At 35.4% G+C, this 10203-nt stretch overlaps 1 protein-coding gene across 1 annotated transcript in view; it reads right to left on the bottom strand.

Annotated features, from left to right (window-relative positions):
- The window catches only part of FSD1L (fibronectin type III and SPRY domain containing 1 like), a 30150-nt gene continuing 19947 nt past the window's right edge, over window positions 1–10203 (bottom strand). The window contains exons 9-14 of the mRNA XM_031557431.1: window positions 8549–8675; window positions 7470–7502; window positions 3440–3534; window positions 2729–2980; window positions 2304–2392; window positions 1–652 (exon numbers count right to left, since the gene is read on the bottom strand). Of these exons, the coding sequence (XP_031413291.1) occupies window positions 530–652; window positions 2304–2392; window positions 2729–2980; window positions 3440–3534; window positions 7470–7502; window positions 8549–8675 (719 nt within the window). The 3' untranslated portion in view covers window positions 1–529. The remainder of the gene's footprint in view (window positions 653–2303; window positions 2393–2728; window positions 2981–3439; window positions 3535–7469; window positions 7503–8548; window positions 8676–10203) is intronic.

The following is a 10203-nucleotide window of genomic DNA, read 5'->3' as shown; positions in this document are numbered from 1 at the left end:
TTAAGCCCTCCCACTAATAAATCATCTGACTACTATTAAACTTCCAGGTAAGAACTGAGGTAAAAAAAACATCATTTTATGTGATTTGTGAAAGAAAATATATGACTACCAATCCAAAAATAAATTAGGTGTTAGTTTTTGATTTTTTTTTTCTAAATCAGAAAAAAAGCACAGATTGCTTTATTTCTTCATATCTACCCCACAATCTCTTACATGAATAGATATTCTTTTGAAATGCCTGCTTGTTATATCTCATGTTTGTATGGGAAGACCAGTAGTATTAATCTGTAGTCAAATAATTCTTGCTAGGAGAGCTAAAAAAATACTATTTGTTATATTCTTCATAGAAAAATATTTGTAACAAAATTAATATTCAAGTCCATAACAAAATCTTAAGTACAGTAATAGAAAAGTACATAGCTACACACAGCTCTTGATTTTCCCACCCATTTTTCAAACCAATTCTCAAGTTTCAGCGCATAGAAGCTGCGCTGAAAAAACATTCAACAATATAAGTGTTCAATAGACATTACTGGGCAATATTATTTAGATTACTAGTTGATCTGCTTAATCCATTTTCATTTTCCTGGAGTGCAGTGAAAACACTTGGCACCTGCAAACCAGTACTTACTGCAAGACCACCACACCAGATCTGAAAGAGAAAGGGAAAAAAAATATTCACGAATAATCTAAACAGTATGAAGCAATTATACTTCTGTTCTCCCTTCCCATAGTGGCACTGACACAAAACTTAACCCACAGTTGCATTTGTCTTCTCTTTCTCTGTAGTCATCACACACAGAAACATTCTAATCAGAAGCCAATTCTGAATAATCATCTAATAGCTCAGGTTGGAAAGGACCTTAAAGCTCATCTATTTCCAACCCTGCTGCCATTGTCAGGGTTGCCATCCACTAGATTAGGTTGCCCAGGGCCCTAGCATTACACCATAAAATCTAAGATGCTACACGTTCTATGCTTTCCAACTAAGTTTATAAAAAAAATTTCTATATTTAAGACTGATATCCTAACAGCAAGTACTTAATGACAGTTACAACCAATATACAACAGTTCTCCAGTGTCTGAAAGCAGTACTTTGTTCCAATGTGACATGACAGAATTATGTGAATGCAAACACTGACATAGGTCAGTGTAAAAAACAGTTTTGAGGAGATTCAGGCTGCCATTGTAAAGGACACCTATTCTCTAACTGAATGATATTAAAGAATGTGTACCTAATTGCACAAATAAATTTCAGTACAACAGCTGTAATTAAGCAGCTTGCCTTTTTTACTTTATTCAAGTTAACATCAATAGCATAATAGAGACTGCAGCCAGTAACTTAAACTCTGTTAAACTCTGTATGAGATGAAAACAAATAGGCTGAGTTGTACAAGTAAGTGTTCGCTTGCATGTCTTAAGAATTGATTTATGAGTCAGCTGTAGCAACGCATAATCAACTTGTAGTGGTATGTCTGACAGTAAAGTATGATGAGAAGTTGCCTGGGCAATCTTTATTAATCAGCCTAATTACACAATAGAACTACAGTGCCATGTTTACTGTGGGCTGGTTTACAAGACGTAGAAGGTCAGTGTCTAGGCACCTGAGTTGTTACTATGAACTAAAGTGACAGCCTCCTCAGATGCCTAAGTTCTCCCAGGCCTATACCCTGCTTCCCAAATATGATGTGCTTGGTAGGCAGCTTATAATGCAGCTGAGGCCTCCAACTCCACTTGTTCAAAGCCCTTAAAGGAAAAAAAGTATGCAGTAACTTATTCTCTTCCCCTGCATTTTTGCAGATTTGAATTTTCACAGTTAAAGCAAGTTTTCGTTGATTGGCCTATAGGCAGAAAAAAAAAGCCATGCAGACCAGAGAAATGCCTAGCAAGAAAAATCTCACTGCATTTGAAAGCTAGAATGTTTTATTTCAGAGGGATGCATTTAATCTAGTTTTATCTCATGATATCTGCTCTTGCAGCTTTTAGCATGTTGGGCTTTCATCTGCATCAGTTTGGTTCAATTACTGTTGCAGGATCGTCCGCTAACAGAACACACAATGAATTTATAAGAATTTTTATAAAGATGAAGTGTCTTATCATAGTTGAGACATCTGTAAATCATGAGTTTGCCTCAGTGAAATGTCAGGGTATAGTGTAAGCACTGTGTGAAATAAAAAAAGGAAGAAACATTTAAGTATTCATCATAAGCAGTAATCCACATTTCCACCCTTAAAGCACAACTATTAGTCTTCAGCAAAGTGAATATTCAGTGTTAGAAATGGATCAAAGTTTTGGATACTGACCATGAAGGCTGGTAACAATGGCTGTGTAAACTTCATTCTGAAGGTATGTAGCGGCACCTTTGAGACTGCATTGTAAAATGTGAGCTGACCTGAAAGGGGCAGAAAGCAAGCTGAAATACATGTTTAATGCTGCTGCTGTCTAACTTTCTGCAAATTTGGTACTTTTCCAGGAAAACACCTGGAATAATTTTCCTGGAACAGAATTAGTTTATTCTACAACTTAAAATTTCTCAGCAGCTGTGTCACATAGATGATCTCAGGTCATTTGACATTATAAGCATTATTACATGAACAGCTCTGTCTCTTTTCATAAGAGACTGTCAATCAGAAGCATCAGTAATGTACTACTTTGCCTTGCACTGCTTCAGCTAGACACCATTATTCAAATAAGCTTTTTAGCTCAGTTTAATAGAATTGTAGTTTACCTCCATCAAAGTTGCAGTATACTCCTAATCTGTCTGGAACAGGTATATCCAGTGTCTTGGTCTTATTATTATGTTTCGCTGCAAATGTGTTTTGCAGCCAGTTGTTGACATGGATGCACCAGCTTATGTTAGTCTTTCCCAGCTGATCGTATTTCCCCAGAGTTTTATATGCCACTCCCACACTGTAGGATTTGCAGTCCTTCTGTGCTCTCACTTCCCAGTAGTGCTGCCCGCTTTCAATAGCATTGTTTCCTATTAAAAAAATACGTTTAGTTGCTATATTTGTGTCTTACAATTTTTGCTTCCCTACAGGCATCAGTTAGGTTCCCCCTATTTTAGCTTCTTTACAGAAAAGACTTCAAAACAAAAAAATCTGAACTACTAGTAACAAAAAATTATGTTGTATAAGTAGATAAGAGATATAAAGCAGAAAAAGGAGACAGTTTTTATTTACATCCACTGAGACTATATACATTTAATATTAACTCATGTTGAAAAGCTGTGAATGCCAGTCACTAAGAGCTAAGAGCTTTGTAACAGAGGACTTCAAAAGACCTGACATCACTTGGTATAGCTCAATTCTGGTGCTAAATAGGCAAGACTACCCCTTGTGTGGGGCAGCATCAAGTACACAGTCTTGAATGAACTGAGATTTTTCCTCTGGTTCTTATCTAATCTGACTTCAAAGTCATAAAAAGAAGTTCACTTTACCTAACACGGTGTATGATTCACCAGCAAAGCGATCTCTGCTGCCCTTCACTGCGGCCTTTCCACCAATAGATGTCCTCTTTGGAGATGCACCACTTCTAAGAAAAGAACCGTTGAAGATTTGCACACTACTACAGCAATACACATCAAAACAAGTTTTCCTAAGCAAGAGCCAATTATGTTACAAAAAACATACACAAGCTACTGAAATGGCAGAGTCAAGTTCAGCCACTCGCAACACAAATCTAATAGTCAGCTAGTACACATGCACAAAAACTGAGATGGAAAACACGACAACCAGGGAAAAAAAATATCAAGATGTAACAAGTTCAGAGAAAAAAAATAGATGTGTGGCACACAGACTTCTACATAAACCAGTATTTTGCCTGGAATACTCAGAACCTTGGACTGCTTATTTTTTGCATAAGATTTCTAATAAAACACATAAACCAGCTACAACAGTTGAGTATGAATGCACTACTGATACTTGATGCAAAGATACCTAAATTTCAGTGTCAGTGAATGGAGAAATAACACCAGTCTTATCTTAAAGACAGGTTTTTTAGTATATATATTGCTTGGATAAACTGTGAAAGAAATCCCAAGAAAGAGTGCAACCCAATGAAGAACTACAAAAGGAATAAAACAATAACTGTAATTTCAAAGATCACACATGATACAGAACCCAGGAAAATCAATTCTAAGCAGAATTAAAAGAGATGAAGCAAGACTTCCAGAATTTAATGTAGCACAATCCTCCTCAAGAAATTAAATATCAAAAATATATATTGAACAAGGGGAAATTTTATTAAGTCTTTCAAAGACCACACAAAATTAAGCTGTGCCATAACACACTGTGCTGAGGAGCACACAGCAACACCATAGGAATCTTTACAAAAATTTAAGAGTCTAATCCTAGTCAAGAAAGGCTTTGCTTTTGATTAAGTATGATCAGAAAATCTCCCTTAGGAATTAATAACAAAATAAATGCAGAGAACTTTGTACTGGAGAACACATTAGTGAGCAATCAGTTGTTTTAGAGAGTAATTTTTAACCCATGAGGTTTCCTAATGTTTCCAAATTATTTTTTTTTTTACCTTTGTTATCCTTTCAAAATATAATTCTTAAAAATTTAATCATTAAACGAAATGAAAGCTATTAGCAAACTACGGTGAACATTAAACCTTGGTAATCAGAAAATCATGTTGGGTTTTACTTTAAAAGTAATTAGGAGCAAAAACATTTAACTTCTCAGAAGCAGCTACGTAGCTTACAGGTTTAACTTCACTGACAAAACTTAAACAGTACAGAAAGCATGTTAGTTCTGACATATTTCAGGAAGACTTCCAAATCCACAACCCCCAGAGTCTAGTATACATGAGCTTATATCCAAAAAAGGATGTTTTCCCTTTAACTTTCTAGTTCAGCTACAGTTTGGTAATAATAATTGTTTAAATATCCAGGACAAGTACAGTGAAATTGAGCTTGTTACTGTTCTGACTCATTCTACACTAATTTCAACTTTCTGGAATTGTTCTCAAACACCATTTCATAAAGGGTCAGAAAATGCCCCTTTTGCCTAGTATCACAATTAAAATAAAGTCGGGTGGCAATCAAAAGCCGATTGGTATTAAGCCATCATATAAAAAGATGCTAGAATTTCTTGTTCACTTATTTTGATCTAGTCAAGGAAGCCTTCAAGAAATCATTGCTCTGAAACTGATGATTATTTGTAGCACCACCACCTAGCATATAAATTGCAATACTGATCAGAAACTAGCCAACCTTCTAAATTGCTTGCGAGAACTACATGAACCAGGTGAGTAGCATGCAATAATCCAAACTACAGCCAAAGCTTTTCAATGTTATTAATGTGAAAACTTGTAGTTTACTTACCAAAGAAAAAAGAAACAAGCAGTTGCATAAAAAAACAAAGCAAAGCAAAACCAAGAATTAAAGCATCATTTCAGAGGAAAACACTGCAGAATCCATCCTGCTTTAGATACAGACCATTCATTTGCATATCCAACAAAAGCTGCTTAAATTTTTCTGTAAGATTAGGTATAACTGAGTTAGGCAGAAAGCAAGTGTAGCCACTTAGAGAATGACTCCAAGAAAAGCAGGTTCTTTGCTAGAATTTTGTCAAAGTCAGGAATACATTAAAAAGTCTTTGGTATAATTTCTTTCAGATCTTCTTTAAATGGCCACCTGCACAGGCTTTCTCAACAAAATCTAACAGCCTTTACCAGTTCAGACAATGGCATTCAGTATTAAGCATGAAAGTTTAAAAAAATTTAAAGTTGTTTTTAAGTGCTTACCTCTCCCTTCAGAAATGGAAAGCCAGCAAATTTTATAGCAGTAAGTCAGTTTGGTGCCTTTTTTCTAATGCAGCACAGATTTTATTAGCTAATAGAGTAACTGACGTATTTCTTCCACTCTTCTATAATAAAATCATGGTCTTATGACTATGATTGTTATCTGTAGTACAGCAGTTAGCCTCAGTTTTTGTTTTCTTTGGTGAAAAAATGAGACTTTGAGCAACATTCATTCTCTTTTGGAGAAGATTAAGGACAGATATCAGAAGTTAAAGAATGGCTTAGGTTCGAAGGGACCTAAAGACCATCTATTTCCAACTCCATCATAAGCATCATAAGGGATGCCTTTCTCTAAATCAGGTTGCACAAAACTCCTTCCAGTCTGGTCCAAGACATTAATATAATAACAACGTCTTACAGATGTGTTACAGATCACTAAGAACCTTACAGCCATCATGTCCTTCCAGCCCTTAAAAGATGTTTATTTGCCATGTGAAACAATTATTACCACAGCCTTTTCACCAACCATGGAGTTAGCTTCAATTTTTATACCCTCTAATACAGACTAATTTCACACTGGAACTTTTAGACAGGGAAGAAAAGCCTCCTGTATGAATCAACGATCCTAAATCTCCTGCAAGAAAAGGTGAGCCTGAGACACAGTTGAACATGACCATATCTTATCAAATCAAAAGCAAGAACAAGGGAAGCCCTTCACTGATAGCTACAAGAAGAAGAGACAAGACTCCCAAGGTTTAAGAGCAAGAAGTCAATCTCTGAAGCAGGCTTTAGACTTCGTTCAGCAGAAATTGATAGCTTCCTGTTGCAGAACTATAGGCAGAGATTGTTTCGCCTACACAGATTTTTCAGTACTGCTCAGGTCAAACAAAAACATATCCTCCTGATGGATAGCACAGAAGAGTAATATCTGTGAGAAATTAAGACCTGGGCATTTACTTTGATCCTACAACTACTAAACCAGTGAATAAGTACATGAGAGCAAAACAAGTAATTTCTCAAACAGGAGTTCTAATATACAATCATAACAGAAGTTTTAACTGAAAACACAGTTATATAAGGAATAAGGGAATATTTTGACAGCCTTTTCATAACAAAAATGATGCTTTCTCATTTAAAAAGTTGATTCAGTAGGTAGAACTGCCATTAATTTTTTTTACACATACCATCAGGTTAAACTCTGTGATCTTGGAAGACATGAAAACATGTTTTTACTGATCCAAGACAATTACTATACAAATTGAGAAGCAAAAAAATAGCTGGATTCAAAAATAAGAACTAAAAATATCAAGTTATTTTAAAATTCTCAGAAGTGATCAATAAGTGCAGTTGGAAGAATGACCATTAAGTTACCATGCAGCAGAAGTTTAAAAATATACATTACGGATATATACTGGCTATGTATAGATGAATCTGTAAATAATAGGAGTCTTTGTATAAACTCTACAAGGCACAATTCTTCTACTGCAAATCAGAAATCCTGCACACCAGGAGGTACTCTTATACAACTGCTTTCCAGTCACTAGAAAACAAACAAAATCTGTGAATACACAGTCAAATTCTTAAGAATTTTATGAAGTACATATAAGCTGTTACTGATAAAGGCTATTAGATTGCTCACTACATCAAGCAAAGGGATTTAGCAAAGATTCACAACAAAACTAGATGTTAGTTAAGTCCTAAGAATGAGGTATTATCACCTTTTACTGCTCTTCAGCACAGTATTCTGACCACTGTCAGACAGAAGTATTCATTAAACAACTGCTCATTATTACAATAAATTGTCCACATTTTTAAAATAGCACTGTTAGCATACTTCTGGCAGTATATGCCTATAGGGAACATATTTGTTCATGTATTATTTCAAGCAGTGTTGATTATACTTTGAAGTTCCAGTTGAAAAAATTGAGGAAAAATTAATCAGCTCTTTGAGCAACAGAAAAGTGATGGACACCATTCACATTTTTATTTTAGCAAGACTGTTGACCTACTCTCACTCTTCATATCTTCAGTAGCGGGATATGGACTGCAAAGTGGGCAGAATCATTTGACCACCAGGCTCACTGCTGGGGAAGAATCCCACACAACAGGAAAGAGTGGGGGATTGCTGAAAGAAGAGCAATTCTGCAGAAAAACAGGTAGGAGTCCTGGTGGACAAATCTGCAACATGCTCTTGCAGCAGATTTGGCCAATAACATCAACAAGCCAACCTCCAGGAGCCCAAAACATTTTAAAAGGTATGTTCTATTATTGTTATCTTCCACTATCTGGTTTGTTTTATTGGTACCTTTTCCTTACCAGTAAGAGTTAGGATAAATTCAAACATTATTTACAGTACCAATTCCATTCTTAACTTTAGCTTTCCAAAAGGACACAGCAGCTAGATATTTCCTGAATTATTTTTATAGTAGAAAACCTGTCTGTTTACAAGTATTGATCTGCAAAACTACTGGACAATTTTAGAGCTGAATACCAGTTACTTCCCAACATTTACCTCATCTTATTTTAGAACTTTGACTGAAGCCTTGGCAAATTTATTTTGCCAAGACTTACGTTCAACTTAATGTTTTAGACATTTATGACTGATTCCAGAAATAGCTTCTACATCTGTTACAGGAGAGGAGAAACAAAGAATGTAATTCCTTGCAGAGAAAAACTTCTGAGTGAAAATTCTTCTCATGTCCCACTGTTGTACCATCAATTTAATTTCTCCCCACTCTCCCTTTTTAATTGCCAGATAATGCATTTCAGACAATACATATGTTTACAGAGTTCTTACCTGCTTTTATTTTCTTTCCCTTTTACTTTTTCTTGGCCTTTACCTCCAGTAGGTTCCCATTCAACGTAGGAATCTTCAACTTTTAAGTTCAGATGAGATGAAGTGTTATCCAAATCAAACACAAATGCTAGTCAAGACAAAATGTGAAACAGTGAAGTGAAATAGCATTCTCTCACGCTGGTGGAGACTCAAAAGACAGAATTAGTAGAGAAATTGTAACATTATTATTTTGCTCACAAGAAACATCACCTTATTAGTTAGATGTTTGCAATCAAGGTAAGAAGCACCTTAAAGAACAATAATCTACCATTAGTGTATGGGTTATATCAAAATATTTTTTCATCTTCATAATGCTGCAGTGTTACTAATTAAATTCAACTTGCACTTTCTGCTAGTTACAGCCTACTTAGACTCTTACAGTTATGACCGATTTAAAAAGCCATTCTCATTCTCTATGCACCATAGCACTGATTCTCCAACGAGGTATTTGTGATTACACAATCAAAATTACTGAATTGTGCAGAAAACAAAATTGTCAGGATAAAACATAAGAGTTGAACTGCAAAGTCCATTACAGATATGAAAACAGAGGATGTATGAAACTAGAAGAGACCTGGCATTTGCTGCAGTCAACTTCTTCATCCAAGAAAAGGAAACGAATACAGCATGCTAAGTCCCCTAGAGATACTTATAAATAAACTGTTCTGTGAGTATCCTAATACAATCAGCTATTATAGTCTGATGCTGAAAGTATATTTGAGATTTTATGATTTTGGAGCTCAACAGCACACGTCTTAAAAAAAAAACACAACATGAAGTGTGTAGATGCAGATGTTGAGCTTCTGTGGGCTGATTACTGAATAAAGTAAACTAGATGCAGTGTTAAGGTAGAAAAATACCATAGAGAGTCTAAAAATCAGAACTCTGTTTCTGGTAGAGGATTAAGGAATGCAAGTAACTGAAGTATTTAAATATTAAAAATATGAACACCCTACAATGACCATTGCTTAGAAGTATTAAAATAGTTATTAAATTAACAAAATGCACACTGCTTCATTCAAGTTGCATATAACTTTGTTTTTATTTAGTGCTTACAAGTAACATAATTTATATTTTAATTGTCTATCAACAAGTGTCTATCTATTGTTTGTATCAGCAACTTTGCCCATTATAGTAAAGAACTTGCACTTGTTTGAGTATCAGAATCATAATTTCCACCAGAACAATTAAGAATTGCATTCTGTTACAAAACACCACTCCCAAGGAATAATTCTTCTAGTTTATTGGAAAACATCGTCAAGGATCCATCAGCTTCAGACTACCTCAATTTGGAGCTGCTTGTTTTTTGAGTAATTTCCATGATTAGAATCTAGAGCTACAAAGCTAAAATATCCATAAAGACTATCAGAGGGCAGGAGCACCTCTTCTGCTAAGACAGGCTGAATAAGTGGACTTGTTCAGTCTGGAGAAGTTTCCAGGAAGATCTCACTGCATTCCTTAAAGGGAGCTTACAAACAGGAGGGAGACTGACTTTTTCATGGCAAACTTGGAGGAATGGCTTTAAACTAAAAGAGGGGAGATTCAGGTTAGATGTTGACAAATAAATTTTTACCAGGAGGATGGTGAGGCCCTGGCACAGCTGCCCAGAGAAGCTG

This window comes from Meleagris gallopavo, chromosome Z (genome assembly GCF_000146605.3).
Source record: "Meleagris gallopavo isolate NT-WF06-2002-E0010 breed Aviagen turkey brand Nicholas breeding stock chromosome Z, Turkey_5.1, whole genome shotgun sequence".
Taxonomy (NCBI): domain Eukaryota; kingdom Metazoa; phylum Chordata; class Aves; order Galliformes; family Phasianidae; genus Meleagris; species Meleagris gallopavo.
The sequence above is the reverse complement of the archived record's forward strand: the minus strand, read 5'-3'. Positions and strand labels throughout refer to the sequence as shown.